Source organism: Prosopis cineraria, unplaced genomic scaffold (assembly GCF_029017545.1).
Source record: "Prosopis cineraria cultivar Desert tree isolate PC_DT_omini unplaced genomic scaffold, ASM2901754v1 PC12, whole genome shotgun sequence".
Taxonomy (NCBI): domain Eukaryota; kingdom Viridiplantae; phylum Streptophyta; class Magnoliopsida; order Fabales; family Fabaceae; genus Prosopis; species Prosopis cineraria.
In genome coordinates, this window is record NW_026555343.1 from 5,859,244 (window position 1) to 5,886,181 (window position 26,938).

Here is a 26,938-nt window from a genome sequence, read left to right on the forward strand (position 1 = left end):
ATACATGTAGGCCTAATTAATTATTGGCTTTAATTTAAAAAAAAAACGTGTAGACCCTGCTTTGACTTGATCAGTCCAGCCCGAAAGGTGGTCCATGACTTCTCGTTTTTTTAATTACTACAAGAATTCATGGGTAAGCTAAGAGGGCGAGTTTCAATTAATTAGAAGAATAAATTATTTATGTTTTTGCCCCTTTAAGAGTAGCCCTCGATCTTTATATATATAATATTTTAATCAAATCAAGTAAATCAATAAAAACTAATTATTCAATTAAAAACACAGTAATATTTTAATTTTACTCTTAATTATTTAAATAAAAAATGAATCTCTTTTTTATAGCAAATTAATAAAAATATTTATCTTTTTTTCTTTCTAATTCAGTAAAAATATAATAGTTCATTCATTAAAAAGTATGCCAATAACATCTTATATTTAAAAATAAAAAAATTTTAAAATTTTTTTATATATAAAGACAGAGGGAGCAGTGGAGAAGAAAATATTTCAATTTGCGAAGTCTCTTCAAGTCCACTCATGATTGTTAGGTTGTTTGGATAACCTAAAATAATTAAGATACATATTCTTCGACCCAGTCCACATGTCTTTTTTCTCCTCTTTATTCTTCCAATTTCACACACAGGTGTGTAATCGCTTGCTTTCTATCACCACTCTCTTGTTAGTCCCCTCCAATTATGGCCTACTATGTGAAGCTTAAGTAGTTCTTTTTCTGGATTCCTCGGCGGGTTTAGTTTCTTTATCTGTACGTTACATGTTATTGAAGTCAAACTGACTTGGTTTCTGAGAGTTTTGATATTTCTTTTAATTTAACGGTGTCTCAGTCTGGCTCCCTGCTCTCTGAGGGGACTATAATCGTATACTGGTTGGCTTACGTTTGAGATTGTTCGTGAAGGCGATGTTTCAGATAGGCCGTTCTTTCTGTGCTCATCATTTTATCTTTTCGATGCTGCTAAGTCGTAGCATGATCTATGGGTGGATAGCTGGGAATGATATCTTCTGCTTGAAGAGTATCAAAGACTCACTTGAAGACCCACATGGCGCTTTAAATTCTTGGGATTTCATCAACAACAACACGCAAGATTTTATTTGCGGATTTGCCGGGGTTGAATGTTGGGTCCAAACAAACAGAATCATGAATCTAGATCTGTCAAGCAAGGGACTAAAAGGCCAGTTTCCTCGTACCGTTCAAAATTGCTCCGGCTTGACCAGATTAGATCTATCACTGAACCAACTTTCTGGGACAATACCAGCAGATATCAATTGGCTACTTTTATTTGTGACGACTCTTAATCTATCCTCAAATGAATTTTCGGGGACGATCCCTGAGGCCTTGGCAAACTGTAGTTATCTTAATTCCCTCAGCCTTGATCGAAATCGACTGAGCGGGCAAATTCCTGGACTGTGCAGCTCGTTGACAAGGCTAAAAACATTTAGTGTGACAAACAATCTTTTGAGTGGTCCAGTTCCATATTTCCAAACATCACAGCGGATAGCTATGCAAATAATTCAGGACTGTGTGGTGTCCCCTTGCCTGCTTGCGTGACCAAGATGACTACGAGTGCCGTTATAGCTGGAGCGGCCATTGGAGGAGTAACACTAGGATTTGGTGTTGCTTTTATCTTGTACCTGTCACTAACAATGAACAAGAAGAGGAGAACAAGAGAAACAAATTAATGATCCATGAGGATATACACCGATGATCATTATTGCACACTTTTAATTATATGTTATATAGTTAAACATGATAATGATAACTTTTTTTTCAAGATGATTTTCTTTTTGGGATAAATTTGACTTCATCGTAGATGTTCTTGAGTAGTCTTGATTATTGGCTTCCTTAATGGCTACCCTTTTTTTAAAAAATAATAATAATTTGGGCCAGTACTTCCTTAATAAGTTTAGATAAAAGGAAGTGGCTGATCGAAATTAAACTAATGGTATTTTGTTAGCTAGATGCTTTGATATGGAGATTCAATTGATATTTTTGCTCTATATAACCTATCATCTTGACAAACCCAGACTAATAAATTACTCGTTAAATTCTGAGGACACAGCAAACACGCACAACGCTCCCCCCCCCCCCCCAAACAAAAAAAGAGAGGTGATATGATGCTAGCTAGCCTTATGTTTATATCTAGTTCCTTTGAAGCTTTAGTAGAAGCCTATGATACACATGTATTGATACACGTACGTATAGTATCTGATATATCAATATTTTCATTTTTGAAAAATACAAAATACAACATGTTTTTGATAAGAATATGTATATTTATTTTAAAAACTCATAAAAATATAATTTCAATTCATAAAATATCCAAACTAACATATATATATATATATATATATAAAGTCCTTTACAGTATAGCAAAAACAAAATAATTAATTATACTTTTATTCTATTTATACCTAATTGCTTGCTGCACAGCCCCTATTAATAGGTATAGTGTCAATATCTCCTCCTCCTTGACAATCATATGAAAAAAGGATAGCTACTATATTTGGTTCATTAAGAGATAGATTTGTCACACCCAAAATTTCAGTACCATCAAGGTTATCCCACTCATCTCCATAATAATGTTCCAAAAAAGATATTGTAATAAAAAGTTTAACACCGAAATCTTTAATAGAATTTAATTTCTTAATAATTTTCTAGAAATATCAACTTATAATCTAGAAGTAATGAATACGTATTAAAAGTTAAAAAATTTTAAATTAAAAATAATATTATAATACCAAATAGATACCTATCAAAGAAGTATCAGCGAGCATCAGTATGATAATAATATGGATATGTGAGGCAATGTGAAGTATCAATACTTTATAGGTAAATACAATTATTTCAAATAGCATTTGAATTGATAGATTTGAATTTAAATTTTAAATGTAAAAGAGTCAAGTATATGATATCCTAAACTTTTAAGTGGTGTAATTTTCCTTTTATTATTTGAAAGAGTTAATTTTAATCAATAGTCAACTTAAAAATTATAGCAAAAAAATTAAAAATTACAGAAAAGGAAATATAAAATTACACATAAGTACCTTATAAGAAATTTTATTTGCAATTAAGTCTCATAATATGATTTTGACCAACCATTATTTTAGACACTTCATCAATATTAATTTTTTTATAGATTACTTATTTGCAATTTATAGGTCATTTTCTACAACTTTTGGATCATTTTTTGTTATATTTTTAGTTAATTAACTATTAAAGTTAACCTTTTAATGGCAAAGTATTCAGTATAATATTTTTAAATGTTGAAGGAGAAAATTACAATAACACATACAAGTTTAAGATGCTAGATACTTATAAGTAAATAATTGTGGGATAAAAATACCCTTTAACTCAATTTAAAATCATATACTTAAAATTTATGTATTTAAAATTTTTTTGTCTGGATAACATAAAAATTTTAAAGATAAAAGAGAGGTAAGCTAATGTTAAAATAAAATTAAAAGATTGAAAGGACAAGTTTACTTTCATTTTTTAATGGTAGAATGAGAAATGAAAGGAGGGGCTATAGTAATAAAAGACACAAAAACAATAAAATTTATAATTAGACCCAACCGGTTTCTTGAATCAGATCGGGTTTTAATTTTTTTAATAAATAAATAAAAAGTGAAAAACCGAGAAACAAAACAAGGGTTGGCACTTGAAAGGTGTTAGAGTGTAGCACAAGTCGTAGAATAGTCAATGTTGTATTCATTTATGCTAACGAGGGGGCGTAGGTGTTTTTGATCTTTTTTTTATGATTTGACTTGTTGACTTTAAGACTTGTTTGAAAAGTTATCTCTGAACAATGATTTTTTGGAAAATGACAATTGTGGACCCTTTAAAGCTATTAATTACAATTAATAACCCAAAATTATTGAGATATCAATAAGAAATCATACTCCTACTTGGAAATATGAATAGTCTAAAATACCTCTCAAAAATAATTTTAACAAATTTTTAAATAACTATTATATATTCATAAGTATTCTTGAAAAATTTTAAAAACGAATTTTAATTTCATACTAAAAAACAATATATTTTAAACTACTATTCATTGATTTTTTAATTAAGATTAACAATATTCCCATTATATAATAGAAATTTCAGTAGTATCATTTCTTTATTTTTCAAGTGATTTGCTTAGTTATATATTAAGAAGTATAAAAATTTACAAGTGATTGAGTTTATACTGAAAAATAATTTTAATAAATTTTCAAGCAACTATTGTATTCACAAGTGTCATTGAAAAGTTTTAAAAGTAAATTTTAGTTTTATATTGAGAAATAATCTTTTCCAAATATTGTAACCTAATTTTCTAATTGAGATTAATAATATTCTTATTTCATAAAAATTATTTCAACATTGTCATTTCTTTATAGAGCAATTTTGTAAACTTATGTATGTTTAATTCCAAGTAAGAACCATAGTTCATTATTGAGATTGAAATGTCAATAATTTAAGATCTTTAATTGTAATTAATAACCTTATGAGTCCCTAATTGTCATTTTTTCTTTTTTAAAATTTCAAAAAATCGTGCAAGGCAAATTGATTAATTGAGATCATGATTTAAAATAAAATAATGGGATAAATGAAAACATCTCTAGATTTGATACGGTGCTTGAATACATCGTCAAATAAGCCATCCAATCTATGCATTTATTAATAATTTAAATGTTTAGATTTTTTATAATTCACCTTTTATTGTATAAATTTTTTGTACGTTGATAAGATTTAGATTATCTGTCTGCAAGGGATAGTCCTATGGCCTTCTATTCCAAAAAAATAAAAAAAAGGTTATTAGTATTATTAATGTCTGGCTTCTTCTGCTTTGAAGAGTATAAAAGAGTTATAGGAAAATGATAGCTAATAACCCTCTAAAAATATTAATTATAATTAAGGTCCTAAAATGTTGATTTTTAAAAAAAGAACTATGGTGTTGAAATTAAAATTCTTTTGAGTAGATTTTTTCAACCTCATCTTCTATATTTTCAGTACTCAATTTCAAAATTTTCAATAGCACCCATGCTCCACTTTTTCAGCACTCCATTCTTTAATTTTCCAATAGTTATCTTAAATATTTTCAATATTTATCTTCTATATTTTTTTAACAATGCTTGTGTTTGATTTTTTTTTTTTTTGTATTGAAAGACGTTGAAGATGAGTATTAAAAAAAATCTAAGATGACTAAGAAAAAAATAAGTATTAAAAATATAAAAAAATGAGTATTGAAAATAAGAAATATTAGTACCCACAATAAATAAATGAAAAAGAAATTTTAATTGCAGCCAAGGTCTATGGCTCTTGTCTAAAATTTCAAGGTCTTTAAATATAATTAATATTCTTAAGGGGTCATTAAATGTCATTTCCAAAAGATTCGTTTGGCTTGAAATTTACAAGATTCACTCGAAGACCCACATGGTTCTACTTCATGGGATTAATTTCAACAACTCCTCAGAAAGATTTATCAGTTACAAGGGTTAATTGTTGGCACCCTGGTGAGAATAGTCTTAAATGTGATCGAAGTTGTCAAACATGGCAATAATCAAGGACAGTTTCCTCGTGAATCGTGGCCTTGAAAATTACTCAGGCTCGAACAGTTCCAGCAGATGTCAATGTCTCACTAGTGATAAAGTCTTTTGATCTTTGGTCATATAACTTTTCTGAGCAGGCCCTTTCAAACTGTAATACTCATCTGAATTTCTCTTAATAAACTTGATCAAAATCGACTCGCCGGAAACATTCCTGGAGAATATTGATGAACTTGCTGATCATATAGTTCCTGATAGCTTCACAAATCGTGGGTGATATATAGCAATGGAAGAAATGCAGGGAGAGAAATTCAATTCAAGTGAAGTTATATATAAATTGCTAGAGCAGCTTTTGGATGAACTATTTTAGGATTAGGCATTGGTTTGTTCTTCTACATTTCGACTCTGCGGTTTATAATAAAATCTTTGGTTAATAACCTAAGACTTCATCGAGGCATGAGACTCACAAAATTTGGTTACAGAAATATTTGATGAAAGATTTCAATGGCACATGACGTGACCGAAACACGATTGCCTTCGTGGTGGGCCTCCAAGTAGCTGGTTTGAAACTTTGAATCTTTCTCGTGATCATTATTTGCTGTTAGAAAATTTTTTTAGTTAAAAAAGAGGCTAAGCCCGCGAAGAAATAATCATTAACACACAAGACAAGGGACCGAATCTCAGTCAGAATCTCGATATGTAACAAAGACATAATCTTTTTTGGAGACATCTCAATAATAATATAATTATCAGTACGGTTTACACTCTTCGTACTGAGTTAATCTGCACATTTGTTACCTTCTTTAGACATATGTATGGTTAACCACAGCGTCAATGTCACTTTCAAGAGTGTTAACTCCATGTTTGAGCTGCCAGAAATCAATCTGTCCTAAATCAAAGAGGGATTGTAGTTGTTGATAGATAGTTGTTGAGTCAGTTTGCTGTTAGAATAATTTTATTAATTAGTAATATAGTATAATTACGGTATCTTAGTGTGCATAAGAACATAATTTCTTTCTCAAGTTTAGGTCAAAAAGGTAAAAGTACATCTTTAATTCAACAATAAAATTTCAGTTTAGTCTTTTAATTTTATAAAATATCTTTTTCAATTTATAATTTTGATATCATTAATTTTAAATGATGATCTTTTGTGTCAATATAATCAACCATCTTTATTTAAAAAAACTTAAAATTATATATTTTATAAAAATATGTTATTAATATTGTAAAGTTTAAAATTGGCACAATGCAACTAGCACGATTAAAATTAAAAGATTGAAATTAAAGAAATTAAATTAAAATTTTATATAAAGTTGTACTTTTGCTAAATCAATATTATCATAATTCAATAACATGATTGAATCAGTCATTTCATTTGAAAAAATTATTAGTCAATAGATGCATAAACAGATTAGATTTTTAAGTTGTGAAAATTGTTTTTTTTTGGGGGGGGGGTGTTGGTGTTGAACCTCTGAAATTTTCATTGCTAGAAGGATAAAATGGCAATGTATAAAACCTTCAATATACAAACAATATTTTCGAAAATCACTGCATTTAATAAATAGCTAAGACCAAACACTGACACTCTGGATATAGAAGGCCAGGCTCTGATCATGTGAGCACATAAATAACTCACGATATTTTAGGTAGGAATTAAGACCATTTTTTTTTCGGAGAAAATATTAAATTATAATTCATTTAATTTGCTCATGTTTAGTTCATTGGCACTCATGTATTTATGTCGGCTTATTTCTCAAATTCAAGCATCAAAATAATCTTATATATATATATATATATATATATTGTTGGTATGAACCCGATATTTAACACTATTAATCCAAATTTAATTAAGTCAGACTGTGTTTTAATTGGGAGGAAGTTTTTCAGATAAAATTTTCCTACATGTTTCAACTTCAAATCTAATTTGAGGCGGGGTATTAATAGTTCATAATTTTTGTTTCCTTCTTAATGTAATCAAATAAAGTTTTTTTTAAATTGAAAATATTTCAAGTGAGTTGTATTCTAAGAACTCACTAGGGTCAGTGTATGTTTTTACGCTCTAAAAACATTTACAAAGGTATTTATAGATGACTCACCACAAGATCCTCGTATTGATAGCGAGATTTAATTTGAACCCATGAATTGTAAGGAAATCCTTATCAATTGAACTAACTTTTGTTGGTCAAATAAAGTTTATTTTGTTTGGTTAAGAAATTGAGGTAACTACCATATATGGGTCTAATGCACAGTTTTGAGGAATAATTAATCATCCTTACTATGAAATAATATGACTTGTTAAAATTTAATCAGTATATTATTATATACAATGAAGATACAGATTATTTTTTCGAAAAATAAAAACTTCTAAAATATTAACATGCAATGATTTTTTTTATACACCTACTTAATTGAATCAAAATTTTGCATTCTCACTCAGATATTTAAATTCGCAATTTCATGCTTAAACAGTCGCTAAAAATTTTTTCTAATAGAACCAACGTTTGTTGATAATATAATGACAAAGTTTATTTATTACTATCTATATACACTGTATCGAGAGTGAAGAGGAAGTGAAGGGGAGAAGGAGGAAAGCGAGTGAGTGAGTGATAAAATGTCATTGTGGGACCCATTAATTTGAAGGGGTCATTTCACAATTAAAAGTTGATAGGTGGAGACGTAATTGAAATGGTAAATGATAGAGGTTGTTTTGTTGTTATGGGCAAGTTCCACAATGTTTCCTCTCTTTTCTATTTTTACGTTTGAGACACTCAATTTTTAGTCAAGAGTGAGCTTTCCGTGTCATCGCTCCTCTTTCACCATATAAAGCATTGTCTTGACTATCAATTTGACTATGCAACCCCCAACATAAAAAATAATACAATACTAATATTTCATTTTGTTTTCTTTTTTCATAGTGTAAATAACTTGTATCTTGAGTTTGCTCCCATGTCAAATTAAAAAAAAAAAACTTTAATGGGCTTCCGACTAATTTAAATTGAGCTGAATTAAAACTCTTGTAAATGAAAGCTTTATATCGCTAATACTATTATATTGTTAGAGTTCGATGGAATTCGAGACTTTTAATTAAACTGATATAATTTTGTTATCAATTAAACTAAGCATTTGGCGGTCTACATATACTTTTTTTTTTTTTTGATAGTAAAGCATTTGGTATCTAAAGCTGTTACCTTTGATTGATCTAATTTGGTATTCAGTATCTACTACCAAATATGGATACATTCTGAAAACTCAAGTTCAAGATCTTTGATTAAATTGATGCAATTCAATCTTAGTTAACCAAGTGCTTGTTGTTATATATATATATATATATATATATATATATCTTTTGATATATGAGGAAATGGTTTGAGCTTGTGACAGTTTTTTGTGTGATTTGAAAAACATAAACATCATGTTGTGTATCTTTTGTTAACATTCGGCATGCTGTATCGAGTAAAAAAAAAAAAAAAATCTATTTTTATATCCCATATCATTTCTCAACTTGCGATTAAGTCAGATGAATTTTTTTTAGCCAAAATTAAGTCAGAGGAATTTGATTAATTACCAAAAGGTCTTTTAATTGGTGTTATTTTTTTTAATACAATTGTGATAATAAAGTCACACTGATTTAAAACTTGCGAAAATGGTAATTTTTTTTGTATAAAAAAGTGACGAAAGAAGACTTAACTTGTAAAAATGAAAGGTAAGGTTGTGAAGGCATCAATAAGATTTGATGAACTTTTTAAAAAAAAAAAACTCATAAAACAGCTTATAACTATATATTAAGATTTGACTTATAAATTATTAAGCTTTGTCAAGAAAGTCCAAAGAGAAAAAGATGAGAAAATGAGGAACAGTTTTATAATATTACAGTTATGCAGTTTCTAATATTTTATTTGGTTTGAGGGGAATAAAGGAAAATGAAAATTTTGATAACACCTTTTTTTATTTTAAAAAAAATGATAGGAAAGGTGGAGAGGAAAATTTTATTAAAAACTTTTATATTTTTTAAAATCAATCACATCCTAACCTCTACAGGATTAATTAAATTCATGAAACTTAATTAGAATTATATTTCTTAAATTTGACTAAATTGTCACCTTTCCTTTACTTCTTTCTTCAAAATAAATAGTCTTTTGGGAATTATCAGTTTGTCTCTCCTCTTTCTCAATTTTTGAGTTATTATTATTTATAATTTGCATATATTATGTTTAAATTTCCTATATATTTTATATTTTTATTAAATTTTTGTGAGATGCATGTACAAAAATGTAAACTTGTACTATTTTCATTGTTGAGTGAAATGTCAATACAATTTGAAAATAAAAATAAAATCTTTAAAAAATTTGAAATTTTTATAACAAATTTTTAACCCCCCGCCCAAAAAAAAAAAAAAAAGCTGAGTCACTAGCGTTAAATGTCAGTCTGCTTACATGATCTCAACGGTCAATTTATCCGGCCGGAGTAAGTGCTGGCTCTACAATAAGATTTCAAATATTATTCAAACGAAATAATTATTCTCTTTATTTAAAAATATAAAATATTTTTTAAGAAGTTAAATTTTAAAAAATATAAAATATTTTTAATTTTTTAAAATATAATAATTATTTTTTTAAAAGTATTCTTATTGATACTGACTTTATATTTATTATAAGATATTTAATAAGGGTAAATATAAAAAGATACGGTTAGTTTGAAAGTAAGTAACTACTTTATTAGAAGATAAAATTTGATTAAAAATACCTTATATTTTTAAATAGAGAGTATGTGATATTCAATTTTATCTTTTATTCTGGTCTCTGATTGTCTATTAGATTTTTTTAAAACAAAATTCATAAATTTATCATGCATTTTTTCTCATATAAAATTATTTGAATTTTTCAACCCCTATTTACTTGTTGGTGAAAAAAAACCCCTATTTACTTTCAGTCCAATTTTAGTATATGAGCTATTTGTAAGTGATTTTTTTTTAATTTCTTTCTCAAAAAATATTTTTATGTTTGTTTTATATTCAAGAATACACTAAAAATATTCATACAATATTTATTAATACTTTATTCGCACTTCAATATCTTATCTAGCCTTAGCTGACTTATCAGACATCTCTTCATAAATTGTGTATATTTCTTCACTTTTCAAATTACAGAAAAGGGAAATTTATATAGAACTAAAAAATATAGTATACGTACATATAACTTATAACCATTTGTCTTAATTTATTTTGACAACTAATCTAGAGTCGAGTACAATTTATTATATTTTTATTATTAAAGTTTTCATTAAAATTAAATATTTCATTTTCTTTAAAAAATAATTATATTATACTAAATTAAATGACATTCTAGTATGTTATACAAATTTAAGAAATGAGTTGCACCAACATTTGGCCAAAAAAAAAAAAGGTTGCACCAACAAACTACTATTTCTTAACAATTATATATATTGATATTGATTATTAGAATAATTGTTACCCTTATTGAAAAACAGGCCACCTAATAAAAAAAAAAAATCAGGTGTGAACAATGAGTGGTTAACGGTTATGGATTTCAACTTTATATGAATATAAATATTTATATAATAATAAAAATTATAGAACTGTTTTCTTGTTTTTTGTGGGGGCTATGTCATGAAATATATTCCTTTTATTTTAAATTATATAACATTTTTTTAAAAAAATTAAATTAAAATATAATTAAATAGATTAAAATTTTATTAAATGTATATTTTTAATATTATCATATTTTTATAATTAATTTATATTTTTTAATATATTAAATAATATGTATTTTTAAAAATTTATATTTTTATTTTAAAAAATAAAATTATTAAATATATTTTATAAAATTTATTAACATGTAAAAATTTATTTAAAAATATTTTATAATTTAAGACTGTGAAAGTATATAGTAATATTAGCTTTCATTGGGCCATCACCATTTTATCCAGCAAAAGCAAGTCATCAAGTCAAGCATCCAAAAAGTCTTCGCTTTCCCGCACGCAGTCTAGTCGTCCCTGAGCTTGGAATTTTTTGCCTCTGCCTTCTTTGACCCGTTGGTTATCTTCTTCTGCTTCCCAATTGAATTCACACTCTTTCGCTTCAGACTTCAGAGGTAACTTCATCTTCTTCCTTTCGATTTTGCCTCTGATTCTTCAAACCTTCTCTGCGCGTCCTTTTCGTCAATTTTTTGCCTTTCCTTCTGCGCAGAGCGATGCTTCCACGTTATTTCGGCAGCTCCGCTAGTGTCTTTGTTTTTCCCGAGCTGGATTCTTCTATAGTTCAGGTGGGTATTGCAGTACTTGTGCAGAATTCTTGTAACTCTCTGTCTCTCTCTCTCGATTGCTTGGATTTTTGCTTTCTCTCTCAGTATCAAAGTCAATTTGACTTGGTTTCTCAGGGTTTTGATATATCTTTTGCATCTGTCAAGTATTAGAGGGTGTGAATTTGGTTTAAATAGTAATAATTCTTGTTTTTTCTTTTTTATTCTGCGACTAAGCAACTGGTCGATTCAGTTGGTGTTGAATTGCGTTTCTGTTTGTTGATTTCTTTCAAATGTGTCTCAGGATGTGTTCTTGAGGGCACTATAGTATGGATTTTATAGCCTTCGTCGGATCCCAATTGAAGTGAGGCATCTGGACTGTTTCTTCTTGGCTTGTGTTTGAGATCGTGGTTAAGGATGGTTCTGAGTAGCCGAACTTTCTGTACTCGTGTTGTTATTATTAATTTCTTGTTGCTGCTTAGTTGTCACATGGTCTATGGGACTGTTACGGACATCTTCTGCTTGAAAAAGATAAAAGATTCACTTCAAGACCCAAACGGATATTTGAAGTCTTCCTGGGATTTCAACAACAACACAGAAGGATTTATCTGTAGATTTACTGGGGTTGAATGTTGGCACCCTGATGAGAACAAGGTCTTAAATCTAAAGTTGTCAAACATGGGACTCAAGGGCCAGTTTCCTCGTGCCATTCAAAATTGCTCGAGTTTAACAGGATTGGATCTATCACTTAACAAACTTTCTGGAACAATTCCAGCAGATATCAATAAGATCCTTACATTTGTGACAACTCTTGATCTTTCTTCAAATGACTTTTCTGGGTCGATTCCTGTTGGGCTTGCAAATTGTTCTTATCTTAATTCCCTCAAACTTGATCAAAATCGACTCACCGGACAAATCCCTGGAGAATTCAGCACGCTTACAAGGCTCAAGGCATTTACTGTCACAAACAATCTTTTGACAGGTCCTATTCCATACCTTCCAAACATCTCAGGTGATAGCTATGTAAATAATGCTGGACTATGTGGTACCCCTTTGCCAACCTGCCAGGCCTCATCCTCCAAGAGTAACACTGCAGTTATAGCCGGAGCAGCTGTTGGCGGGGTGACAGTTGGAGCATTGGCAATAGGTATTGGCTTGTTCTTCTTTGTCAGACGAGTAGCTGTGATTAAGAAGGAAGAAGACCCTGAAGGAAACAAATGGGCTAGAAGTCTAAAGGGAACTAAAGGAATAAAGGTAAGTTTTATTCATGCATCACTCATAAAAAAAGTATCCACACACTGAGCAGCTATCTCTTTTCTTCACATCTCTGTTGGCATATTTTAGAAAATTATATGATTTAAGACATTTTTAATATTAAAAGTTTTATATAAATCATTTTCAATTTAAAATATTTTAATAGATACTATTTTAAATTGATAGTGTAATAAAACCATTCTTGGGCCTGCACTTGAACAACCTAGTTCTTTGGATGAAATGGTCTTTGACATCAATAGTTGAAGGCTCGTGGTTGGTTTTATTAAAATCTGTAACTTTCACATTTTTCTCTTAAAATCGTTGTTAGCATTTACTGTTAGAACTTAGAACCATGAGCTTCTGCTGCTCTGTACCAGATTCATGAATGTCATGTTTTTTTTTTTTAAAATAATACCAATCACTGGAAGATTGGAAAATATATGGTTATTGTTTGAAAAAACAAACAGCCTCAATTTGAGTTGCATACTCTTGAACTCTTGGGACAACAATGCTTACCTGTATTGAATTGGATCAGGTTTCAATGTTTGAGAAGTCGGTTTCAAAAATGAAATTGAGTGATCTCATGAAGGCTACTAACAACTTCAGTAAAGGCAACATTATCGGGACTGGAAGAACAGGAACCATGTACAAAGCTGTCCTTGATGATGGCACATCACTCATGGTAAAGAGATTGCAGGAATCTCAACACTCTGAGAAAGAATTTCTGTCTGAGATGTCTACCCTTGGGGCTGTCAGGCATCGTAACTTGGTTCCTCTTTTGGGTTTTTGCCTGGCCAAGAAGGAGAGGCTTTTGGTCTATAGATATATGTCAAATGGCTATCTTCATGATCAGCTACATCCTGCTGAAGGTCAGAGCACCCTGGAGTGGCCTACGAGGCTTAAAATTGCAATTGGAGCAGCAAAAGGATTAGCATGGCTTCATCATAGTTGCAATCCCCGTATCATCCATCGTAACATAAGCTCTAAGTGCATCTTACTGGATTCTGATTTTGAGCCCAAAATTTCTGATTTCGGGCTTGCTCGACTGATGAACCCAATTGATACACATTTGAGTACTTTTGTGAACGGGGAGTTTGGGGATTTAGGTTATGTTGCTCCTGAGTATGCAAGAACACTTGTGGCTACACCAAAAGGGGATGTTTATAGCTTCGGGGTTGTTCTTCTCGAGTTGGTGACTGGTGAAAGACCCACATATGTGGCTAAAGCTCCGGAAACATTCAAGGGAAGTTTGGTTGAATGGATTACCCAACTGTCAAGCAGCTCTGAACTGCAGACTGCCATTGATGAATCGTTAGGTGGGAAGGGATTTGATAACGAGGTTTTCCAGTTTCTTAAGGTTGCATGCAACTGTGTTTCATCAACTCCAAAAGAAAGGCCCACTTTGTTTGAAGTATACCAGTTTCTAAGATCCATTGGGAGTAACTACAATTTCACAACTGAGGATGAGATATTGGTACCTACGGATATTGATGATATGGGAAATCTTGAGGAACTTATTGTCGCTCGAGAAGGGAATAATTGAAAAGGTATGCGAGATATATAGGTCTAATTTAATCAATTTTCATGTGTAACTCTCTCTTTCTTTGCAGTCCAAGAATAAGCCCTAGTGTAATATTTTCTTGGTGATCTAGATTCAGTTGTGTGCTATCAATATTGAAACGACTATATAATATCATCTTATGAACGACCAGTATATAGAGGTGAGTTACTTTTGTTTAGTGCTTACAGTATTTTGATTTCCTTATCCTCTCCTTTGTAATGCTGATGTGTATAGAAGAAATCTCCTTTTAGCATTAAGGACTCTCATTAAAAAATTAGTGGGTTATGAATTATTGATTTGAAATGCTGGCTAGTTTGTTTGATTAGTAACTTTGCTCCGTATTGTGGTTTGGAAAGTTCTAGCAGACTAATTCCATTCGGCAAAATGACTTCAAGCTATTAGGGGCATGGCTATCCTATGTGGCTATTCGCCGTTAGATTTTGTATTAAGAACTTGACAAATGAATAAATATATATATATTTTTTTTTACTGATCAGTGCTGTTGCTAAATGAAGGTGTTTCGAAACAAACCTTGACGTTTTATGCTTTTATTGGATTACTCCTCTGGTTTTATTTATATGATAAAAAGAGAAGAAATTTCTTTGTCTATTTGTAAAGCACATCGACTTTTTATCACAGGGTTTCCCTTTTACTTCTAAATGTTGGTGAGTTATTAATGTGCTTATATTTAATAGGTTGAAAACTTATTAAATTTTCAGATAGGATTAGTAAGTTTTAAGATTTTTTTTAGTTACAAACTTCCAATAAAACATATTGTAAGCAATTTATAAATAGAATTAGAAGGAGTATGTGATTCCAAACACTCAGTAAATTTAATGGCGTTTAATCATTCTGACTTTCTCTGGTTGCCCTTTGCTATTTCTGGTTTTATTTTGAATCTTGCACAATCTCTATGCATGTATTACCGATTTGCAGTCTCGGGTAGGCTATTCAGATCCTCTGAAGTAAGAGATACTGAAGTTCATGAAATTTAATGCTTAGTATGAGTACTTTATACTTACTTTTCTTTATATATATATTTTTTAATTTTTATTGTAAGATATTTTTCATTATATTAAGAAAAGTTTTTTTATTGATATCATGAAAAAGTGAAAGGTGCTTTTATTTTATCATTCGCTTTAAATAATAATATAATTATATTAATTATTTTTATGTCAATCAAGAAAAAATAAAATTAAAAAAATAATTTAATTATTATAAAGTGTTCTGAAAATAGGATTGGGGAAATTACAAGACAAGGTTTATATAATGCAATATGCAAAGTACTAACTGCCAATAGTCTCAATAAAATTTGCAGAACTCATTGTATTGGATCCAAATTTCTTGGGCTGGCTTGGACAGGATACATTAACCGTCTAAACATCCAATTTAATCTTTTCTAGTCATGCAGACTAGTTAAGCATTTGGAAGAGAAAGATGTACAAAAGAATGAGATTGAATATAACGTTCATTTTCGTTGGTTCAAAAAAAAAAAAAAATACAACGTTCATTTTCATTCTTTGTGCACTTCCCTCTTTTCTATTTATTTTGTCTTTTAATTGAAATAAGGTATACTACTATTTTGTGAAAGAATAACATTTTAATATACTACTATTTGAAATTAAAATCATGCTTTAATCTCTTGATTGGTTATTGAAATGTTTTTTTAAAAAACATATTATTTATATAAGTTATGGCTCGTTACTCATTCAGTCTTTACCCAGATAACTTGGATCTTATCATTTCAATTTGAGGTTAAAACATCAACGCGAGATTCAAGAAACCAACCATGCACGCAATGGGACAAAGAATTTGAATGAATGATAGTGAATTGGGATAATGCAACTTTTACTTTCTCAAATTTGTGTCAGTTATTGATTTAGTATTTTAAATTTAATTTCTATCAATTTAATCTCTTAAATTTACTTTGATTATCAATTTGATTCTTATTGTTTAAAAAGAAAATAACAGTGTTAAAATTTATTAACATGGATAATAAAATATTGATGATAGCCATATACATTAATTATTTAAATAGAAAAGAATCAGATTTTAAAATTTTAAAAAACAAGAATAAAATACATTGAAAGTGATTATATTGATAAAAATTAATTGATTTGAAGGTCAATTGGTTCTCATTTAACTATATATACATGTCAAGTTATCAATATATTTTACAAATTAGATCAGTTTAAAAATTAATTTGTGTTTTAAAACTTAAAAAACTCATATAATAATGTAAGAAAATATAAAAGATCAAATTGATAAAAATTAAACTTGAAAAACCGAATCGACTATTAAATCAAATTTGAGAGATTGAAATTTTTACTATCCCCAATGAATTCAAACCTAGACTTTTTCCAAGAGGAGAGGTGATGCTGCCAATATAACAATTAGCCGTTTAACACTAGGATAAAAATATATAAAATATTATAGTTGTTAAAAAATTAAAAAAAAGTAAGAATATAAAGTAAAATAAAGTAACTATATTTATTTATTATTTTTAAGTATGTAATATAATAATTTATATTATTAATTTAATTTTTAATTATTTTTATTCCAAGAGAGAATCATATCCAAGAACATCTCAAAAAAATTATTCACAAATAAGAATTAATGTGAAATGGATTGTTGTTAAAATAGGAGCATGATTTTTTTTTCGAATGGGATTTATTATTAATCTTTGTTAGCGAATGATTTCCTTGAATGGTCCTTGGATGTGATTCTTTCTTATTCTAATATTTAGTTTTTCTAACTCAAATTCTTTCTAAAGAGAAGGTTGTGAAATCAAATCAAAACCATATATTATGAGTTTAACATAATATTATTTCAATTACATATTATTTATTATTATTTTGTTTGAACAAAATGTGGAAAAAAATTCAATTGATTGATTAGAAAATTTAACACCTAAATCGTTCAAAAAATTCTTGAAAACTCAATTCAAAAAGATCGATGAACAAACATGACCAAAGAAGTAATACTTTTCTTTAAAATTTACATTTAAATTAGCTTTGATAAAGAAGCTTTAATAATTCTGTAATTAATGAGTTGGATGCAAAACTTTGGTCCCCCGAAGTTTAGTTAATCTTGCTTCAAAGTTAGATGCACAAGTTGTTTCACCCATGAATGTACAAATGTCTAATTCTTACCCTGTCAAGAACTTTTGTTGGCATATATAAAGAGAAGCTTCTGTAAAATTTTTGTGATATGTCCAATTTTAAATATATATGCAGTAACATCTATGTTATTTGCAGTAATTTTTTAATATATAATTATTGATTACATAAGAGCAAAGGATTTTAAAAAAAATTGGCAGAAAGGATTTAAAAAATTAATTAATTCAATCTCTGACACTTCTCTAAAATCTCATGAAATAATAAAATAACTCTATAGTCCCTAAATCCTTTAATGTAAATAACTCTTGATACTTAATTATCATATTGGCCATGTATTGAAAAAGGAAAAAAAAAAAAAAAAAGCCAGATACTCTTTCACTCTAGAATCTGGATGAAGATATTAAAAAAAAAGTTAATCTTTTATTTATTATAAAAATTATAAATATTTTTTTGATACAAAAATTATTAAATATTTCAATAAATCTGTACCATGCTGGGCGCTACATTTAATCCAGTTTAAAAAATTCAAATTTAAAATTTTTAAATGATAAATTTATTTTTTAGTAGAGCAATAATTAAAAGATTATCTTTATTTTTAATTTTGTATTTATTTATTAAAGTAATTTTTTAAAAAATATAAAAAATACTATTAAATATGTAACATTATGGTCTCTGGAAATCGAAGAGAAACCCTGGATCTCGTCGAAACCCCAGCTATTTGAGGTTGTCCACCATTGCTTGAAAAAAAGTAGCAGCTGAGGATGAAGAGTCGGAGTGGGAAGAACGAGGGAACTAGCAAATCCTTCAACAAGTCTGAATCAATCAATAGACCCAAATCAAAGACGATGAAGAAGAGGAAGAATAATAATCTGCCGAGGGTGGGTGCGGGTGGCCTTTCACTCAACGCCTTTGCAAATGCAAATCCAAGGACAATCACTATAACCCAGCTCTCATAAGTATGCATCTTTCCGCTTTTTATTCATTCATCTTCTTTTTCCACTCTCGACTCCTTTATTGGCTGGGACCTTGGTCTTGGTCCTTTCCGTCTCCGTCAATTGTTTTTATTTTAGTATATGAACTACTTTGACTGAAAGTGATACAAGTGATTGAAGTCATAAAAGAGTTTGTGGAAATCCTTAGAAATTGATTCTGGGTTTAGTAGAAACTTTGTGCTTATATTCAATTTTAGAGTATTATTGCTTCGGCACTCGGTTTTGATATCTACTGCTAAAGCTTGGGACTTGAGGAATGAACTCCTAATGTCCAGGCTTGCTTGCTTGAAGTCTTTAACTAATCCATATTTGTTGGCCTTGCCGTACTCGGGATGGAAGTTGGATTCTGTTCTAGGTTTCTCGGGGATAACCTATCAGTTTATCATTTTATTTTATCAATCCTGACTAATAGCCTTACCTGCTTTTGCATTCATGCTTGACAATTTCCCTTGCATATCTTGGAGATAATACTTTGTTCTTGTTATTCTTTGTTCTAAGTATTCGGTGACGAAGGATCTTTGGGTTGATATTCTATTTTGGAGAATTATTGTTTCTCCATTCGGTTTTGAGTTCTGCTGCTAAAGCTTTGGAGTTGAGGAACGAACTCCTAATGTCAAGATTTACATGCTTGAACTAATCTGAGCCCTATGTTTTGGTCCAAGTATGTTGGCCCTGCAATATCTTGGGATAAAAGTTGGATTTGTTTATAGTTTTCTCAGGAGAGCCCCTGATGTAGTGCCAGTTTATATTTTTTTTTTTTTTTAGAGCAATCCTTACTAAATATCCTCACATGCCTTAGTGTTCAGGCTTGCCAGTTTCCCTTGCATATCTTTAAGATAATGCATGCGTTCTTGTTGTTCATGGTTTTGTTTACGGGGTGATGAAGAATGTTTGATTTGTAAATCCACGTTATGAGTTTTGAAAACTATATGAAAGGCAAGGGATTTCTCTGTATCCTTCAATTCATGATTGTATGTGCCTTTTGTTCTCCTGTTTTGACTTTGACAGAGGTAATAATTGTTCATCTGAACTTTGGCTTGAATTCTATTAGTCTCTACATTTCACTTATTCTACAAAGTAGTATGAGAATGACAGAATGTGGATGTCTTCAATGCCATACCCTAACTATGTCATATAATGCAGTTTCCTGATTGACATCTTCTCTCTTTTCTCAGAAAAGCAAAGGGAGTTCTATAAGAATGCTAAGAAGGTGAAAAAGTTTAAGAAGTTGTTAAACCAGCAAAATGAGCAGCATGACGTCACCTTAACCCAGAGGCTGATTGAGGTTTGATTTACTTTCCCTTCTATCTGTTGGCAGCGATAATTATTTATTTATCTAAGTATAGTTCAACACCTTGCCACTAAATTAGATATGATTGTCAAATAACCTGTGCCACCTCTTTTAGATTTCCTTAACCTTGTATGTCATTCTGGAAACAGTTAATGGTTGGTTCGAACTTCCAGTATTGCATCATAGAATTTTTAAACGAAGAACTTTTCCTTAGCATCAGTTTTGCTCTTTAGTTCTTTATCCGATGCTGATAACTAGTTGTGCTGGATTTGAAGAATAAAATCGTTAAGAGACTCTTAAATGTGGATTTTTAAGTTCTTTTCTTTTGGCTGTTACAGAATGAGATTGGAGTGGAAGGCAGGGACAAGAGCAATAACAGGAGCAGAAAAGATGCTTCCCTTAGTCTGGAAGAATTGTATGAGAAGAAACACGAAGAGAAAGAGAAAGAAAGGCTGGAAAGGGAGGCAGCTATCAGGGCAAAGAAGGAAGAAATAGAAAAGGCTGAATCTCGGAGAAAGGCTATGCGGGACAAAATGTTCAAGAAAACACGAAAAGGGCAGCCTGTTATGAAATATAGAATAGAACATCTTTTGGATACAATTCAAGGTTCAACTAAAAATTAAATCTGGAAAAAAAAAATCCCAATGTGTTGGTGGAAAAAAGAGAGAAAATTGGGGAGAAAGTCTTTAGTGTTTCTGAATTCTGCCACCAGTATTTTGCTCTTACATTTGTAGAATAGAACATCTTCAGGTGCTGGTAGAACATGAGAGAATGAGTTATAATATATAGATTTTGTAGTGTTCTGTGCCATCCTTTCCAACATTTGGCTTCCCCATAAAAACTAACTTAACACACTTCTTGCTTCTATCCTATTCCAAACCAGTTTAGATACCAATACTTGTTGCAAACCACCATGATAATATATTGATTATGCAGTTTGAACTGTTTCTAAATGCTGGTAAGGTTTTGCTACCTTATCATCTACTTAACAGAAAACAACACTCGATTTTTTTAAATTTTTAAAACAAAAATTCCTGTTATGTGGTGATAAGCTGTTGAAGATATTCAGATACCATGTTTTTTTTTTCCCCACCATAATACTTGAGCATATAGATTTGAAGTCCCGTGCAAACATGCAAAACAGCATGTTGAAATTTGAAATTAACTATAGCATTACTTGTTAAGATACAATACCAATGCTAAGTGAATTCATCATTCATCTGTACAATCTCTTGAGAAAGATCTATTAAATACTAATAAGAATTTAGTGACAACAGTGTAACACAACCAGTACTTTTTGACCATCTTTAACCAGCGCCACGCTACACTTGCAAGGCTTTTCATGCAGGTCGGCAAGATGAGAGTTTTAAGGGGGAAAATTATATCACAAGCAATTAAAAAAAGAGGGTTTAGGGTATTTGAAAGGAGGTTAATTCCAACATATTATTAGGAAATGTGACCAATCTTCTAAGTCTTCTCATTCTTGGTCTTTTTTCCTGTTTCACTTCTTAGGTCACCTTCTCTTGATCAATCTTCTTGAAAAAAAAAAAATATGAAAGGATCTACAAGAGCCAGTAGAATTGAGGGAAGGATCCTAAACCTGTTATCAATTGCTCATACCTACACTCACAAAAGGCGATTCAATCTGATAAGATTAATAATCAAATTGGGTGTTTTTCTCTCTATGCTATGCATCTCCTTGGTGGATTGGAGAGAGATCCTACTTGCAACATGTGAATCTCACAAAATTGAGTTCATACTTTTACATCTCTCTCTCCCCTCATTTCAACTAATTATTCAGAGATTCAAATTTTCACTTTCACTCACTCTAGAACTTGAAATGTCATAAATTTACTGCCTTATGGTAGTGGTAATAAATAGGTAAATAAAACATCTTCAATTGCCTAGTTGTGCAACATCTATTCAAATGAAAAAAAACCGGGCATTATTATTATTTTTTAAAAATTCAATCCTTTGTTAAAACTTTCGAGTTAATTTAACAAGAGGGCATATGGGCATTCCAAGTAGGCTAACATTCCTCACACAAAAGACCTGTTTCCCTTGTGCTTTGACAGCTCCAAGCCGTGTAAGAGTTTTGAGGCCTAAGATGAAAATATTTAACTGATGTATTATTCTTTCTATCCTTATTATATGACACTTTTTGAAAAGATTTGGTCTTTAATTTAAGGGACACGGATGATTATTCATTACAATTTTCCAATTTTGTTCCTATTGTAAATTTAACAAAAAAATTAATCATTTAGTTTTTATAATTTTGACCTAATTGTAACTTAGTCCTTGAATTTAGACTCGTTATAATTTAATCTTTGAAGTTTTGACTCGATTATAAATCAGTCCTTAATCTTTGTCTCTTGCAAGTCCTTAAAGTTTCAACTCTTAAATATTATTTCCTATATTTTTAAAAATTAAAATGATAAAGATTAAAAATATTTTAAACTTTTAATATTTATAAAAATTAAAAAGGTTTAGTAATTTAAGATATTAGTAATAAATTTTAAAAATTTTTAATTTTTATAATTTTATTTTTTTACATATAAGGACCAATATTTAAGAGGTTGAAACTTCAGGGACTAAATTACAAGAAGTAAAGTTTAAGGACTGATCTACAACCGAGTCAAAACTTCAAGAATGAATTACCATGAGTCAAAGTGTAGAGACTAAATTATAATTGGGTTAGAACTACAAGGACCACATGATTAATTTTTCTTAAATTTAATTTTATGACTCACCGTATATTATATATCTTTCGCTTCCTATTTTTAATAGGGATGAAGTTGGAATATTTTTCTATTTTAAGATATTAAATGAGTTAACTGTCATGACTTGGTTTCAGTAAAATAGTTGAAGCTTTATAATATGGACCAAGAAGAATATGATTTATCTATCTTCATATCAATTTTCTTAGTGACTAGATATATAGGATATAAGCAAGTAATAAATTCTAAATGAATAGATATAATTAACATTAATGTTTAACAGGAAAAATAATGACCAACTACATAGAGTATAAGTGAATATTTTTTTAGGCCTAAGGCGATGGTCTTAATTACCTAGTTTGTGACACGGCCATGGCTCCAACTAGTTTCTGTATGTTACATTTTTCAATGTACTTACTCTGCATTTACATATTTATTTGCCTTTGGTTCTTGAAATCATGTTCAGGACAAGGTCGTGTGAACAGTACATCCAACTCAGCCAACCCTCTTCCTGAAGCCATTCTTCCTTCTAAGTAATTTTAATATAGGTTTCATTTAAGAGTAATGATATTGAATTAATTATTTTATTTTGTTTAATGTCACATGGAGCAGTTACGACATGCTAGGTCCCTCTTCACACATGCTTGAAAAGCATAATTGACTAATACTTTCTTGATTATGTAGAGCGTAGACTTGTTGAAAAGAGGAGAAAATATTTAGTTTGATTAATTTCACTGTGCTCAAGTTTATTTCATTAAAACAGAGATATCATCATGTAATATTAGGTTTTTCGATTGTAAGTAAATAATCGTTGAGTAAAAATAGGAACTAAGCTGTTTAGTGGAGAAAAATGAGGAGATATTTGAGAATTTTACTAGGTCAAAATTTAGACCACAACGATAAAATACATGGATTAATTTTAATTAAAATTAACCAAAACAAATCCAGCCAATTGAATAGTAAGCATATTTTTACATTAAAACTAATGGAGATGAAACTTTGGATTTATTCACAACACTTTATGTCGATGATCATCCATCACAAACTCACTGTAATTACAATTACAAAATTTAGCTATATGTAATATTTCTTGAGCATGTTATTGCTCAAGTGAATTTATTCACAATGCTTCGTTCTCCCTTCAAAAATAGTTTCTGAAAAGCAATGCCACTGACAAAAAAATTTTATAGTACATATATATATATATATATAAATGAATTTTCTATTTCTTTTTCTTCAAATTCAGATCATGTCAAAAATTACAAGTTTCTGTATGCTGGTTACGGATGATTAAAGATTAAAAATCTAAATTATTGAAGCATGCCTGATGGGTGAGCAATTAATGCATCTATATGCTGAACAAGTGGCCAGAGACTATTCTCTAGTAGATAAATTCCTTGATTTTCTTGATAATTCTAAATAGGGTTTTATTATGTTTTAATCTTCCACCAATCCCTTCATATCAATCAACCTAGTAAAAGCTATGGAAATTCAGACCCTGAAACGCATATTATCATTATGGTTTTATTCAATTAGTAAAGGCAACAGAAGCAATGGACCTGCACACAAGCTCTGTATTTCAGACTGGAAAATATATGTTCAAGAATATCACAATCTAATCTAATCTAATCTAATCGAGAAGAAATATCAAGGCCTTTGTTGATGATCCCACAGGCCTAGGGCTCGAATCAGGCAAGCCGAAGCAGCGACGACTACGACGGCTAGGATAGGCGGAACGATGACATCGAGCTTCGACTTATGAAACAGGGGAGCCGGAAAACAGAGTATAGCACCTGGAACGTCCAACGGCACTCTGATGGACTCATCATTCTTGCACTTCTGAGAAAAGGAAGAAGAAGGCGATACGCCGACACGAAAGCCACCTCCGGCGAGAACGACGCCACAGCCACTGTCAACAATAGACACATTGTCCAAGCGGCGGCATACAGTAGCAGAGGCCACGAATATGAGGCTCGGATGCACACAGGGATGAAGCTAGAGAGTGACAGAGACATTGTGACAAATTCTATGTCACTGTGTTACGATTTGAGAGCTGATCGCCTGATCATGATAAAAGGAAGGCGGTGGTGGTGGTGGACTATCAATAAATATGATAATACTCCCAGTTTACATGTTCTGATTTCCATTCTCATTTTGTTCCTAAATACATGTTCGGTTACAAATTTATGGTATAATTAAATAGAGGTAGTTAAGATTTAAAATAATGTGAATGAAAAGCAAACCTGAAAAAAAAAAAAAATTCTATCATTGTATGCCGATTTTGTTTTCCCATTGATTATTTTGTTTTTTTTCCCCCTATGCTCATAAGTAAATTGGGATGAAAGGAGTGCTCCTTCTTGACCAAAATATAGGATCTTGGTAATTAATTTTAATTCAAGGTTCTGAAAAAATATTAGTTGGAGCATTAATTTCTTAAAAAAAATTACATCTTTTTAATTTTATCCTCATTAAATACTTTATACAAATGCTTTGATAATTATAATTAAAAATATAATACATCACTTTTTAAAAAAGAATAATAAATGAAGTAGGGATATAATTAAAAAAATAATAAAAGTTAGCTAATACTATTTTGAACTAAGTAAGACTTTTAAAAGATGTCCTGTGTTATAATTCAAAAGGAGTACTCATCAAATAACATTAGATAAGAATGTTAAAAAGAATTTTTAGATGCTAAAAATCCAAACCAAATACGCACTTATCTTAGATGACCAAGGATAATGGATTATGAAATTTTTTGAATATCTTAATTATCTTTCTTACATTGCTACAGCCTATAGGACTACTAAGTATCTTGAAAGATCTTAACTTTTATTGAAATGCCAACTTCCAACAGAATTAACATTCACTTTAATTCAATGGAAGTTCCATTGCTCATTCAATGTACCTCTACCGAAAACTATATACTATTCAAACAATCAAGAAAATTAAAGATCTTACAACGAAAATGGGACAACTAATTTTCACTCTAATTCAATAGAATTTTCATTGTTGCAACTCTATTGAAAACTATGTACTATTCAAACAATTAGAAAAATTAAAGATCTTACAATGAAAGTGGGACAACTAATGTTGGCAATGTTTTTAAATAAGCTAATAAGTACATCAATATACTTGCATATCAAACCTCCAAAGAAAATTTAGATATTATATTCCTCAACGATCCTTAGAAACGTCCTTGTATTATAAAAAATTGTCAAGGCAAAGGGGACAAACATATGCAGTAACTTGTGATGCAACGAGGATGGGTGCACAATAGAACAATTGTACTCTTGGGACAGGTTTGGTTTCATCATCAGGCTACTCGTTTTAACTCTTCTCATACACTTTATGCCATATTTGGTATGATGGAAATAATTTTAATAGAAATGAAAATGGATATGAAAATAGATATGAAGTTTAAAAATATGTTTGGTTTGTTTGTAGAATTGAGATATTATTTTTATTCAATATTAATCTTAAAAATAAGAAAAGACTAAAATACCCTCATCTCAAAAAAATATACCCCATCATAGATTAAAAATTTTGTCATCCAAAGAAAAAAAAGCTCCCACCCAGATTCGGGAAGAAACCATTGTGAAGCACCTTCATTGGACTTTCGCCAAAAAAGAAGAAGACCGAAAGATGTTATTGTGCTAAAGAAGCTCGGAGTCTGGCTCGAAAAAGATTGTTGCTGGAACCATGTTGCTAGCTTCATCATCCTTTCTCTTCATCAACCAGCCATTGCCGTGAAAAAGAAGACCTGTTGTCAACAAGAGAGATCGTGAAATTGCTAGATCCTTGGTTCATCCTTGTGGTTTGTAGAGAAGGCAGCTGTCATTCAATTTGGTGGATAAGAGGACAAAGACAGGTGGAATTAATGAGGGAGGAGGTTGTCAACATTGGTGAAGGGAACAGCATGAGCAATGGTGGCTGAAGAGCAAAGGTTGGAAATCGAACGTCAGAGGTCAATCTTTATTATGCTGAGTCACCGTCATTCAAGAGAAGGTGAGAATGGAAGAGAGAGAGGAAGGGTAAAAAATGAAAAAGGAAATTTAAAATTACAAAACTGAATTTTTTTATGAAACTCAATTCCATCAAAATATATAGAAATAATTTTTATATGAAAGCCAAATCCAACCTCATTTTAACCAATCAAACATAAAATTTCAGTTCCAATTTCATATCCATTTTCACCCTCAATTCCAT

General features: G+C 30.2%; 2 protein-coding genes and 2 pseudogenes across 2 annotated transcripts; 3 read left to right on the forward strand and 1 right to left on the reverse strand.

Annotated features, from left to right (window-relative positions):
• The first annotated feature begins 910 nt into the window (after positions 1 to 910).
• LOC129289012 (inactive LRR receptor-like serine/threonine-protein kinase BIR2) lies at positions 911 to 1,689 on the forward strand (annotated as a pseudogene).
• A 9,804-nt stretch (positions 1,690 to 11,493) lies between these two features.
• Positions 11,494 to 14,939, forward strand: LOC129289503 (probably inactive leucine-rich repeat receptor-like protein kinase At5g48380). The gene is made up of 4 exons (XM_054926276.1): positions 11,494 to 11,648; positions 11,744 to 11,819; positions 12,100 to 13,049; positions 13,585 to 14,939. The coding sequence occupies exons 3-4, from the start codon at positions 12,213 to 12,215 to the stop codon at positions 14,590 to 14,592; spliced, it is 1,845 nt and encodes a 614-aa protein (XP_054782251.1). The 5' UTR covers positions 11,494 to 11,648; positions 11,744 to 11,819; positions 12,100 to 12,212; the 3' UTR covers positions 14,593 to 14,939.
• Positions 14,940 to 18,408: 3,469 nt separating this feature from the next.
• On the forward strand, positions 18,409 to 20,832 carry LOC129288881 (uncharacterized). The gene is given in 4 exon segments (XM_054925686.1): positions 18,409 to 18,644; positions 18,647 to 18,685; positions 19,897 to 20,006; positions 20,351 to 20,832. Coding segments are annotated over 4 exon segments (588 nt in total). The 5' UTR covers positions 18,409 to 18,490; the 3' UTR covers positions 20,636 to 20,832.
• Positions 20,833 to 24,293: 3,461 nt separating this feature from the next.
• LOC129287818 (uncharacterized) lies at positions 24,294 to 24,814 on the reverse strand (annotated as a pseudogene).
• Between the last annotated feature and the right edge of the window lie 2,124 nt (positions 24,815 to 26,938).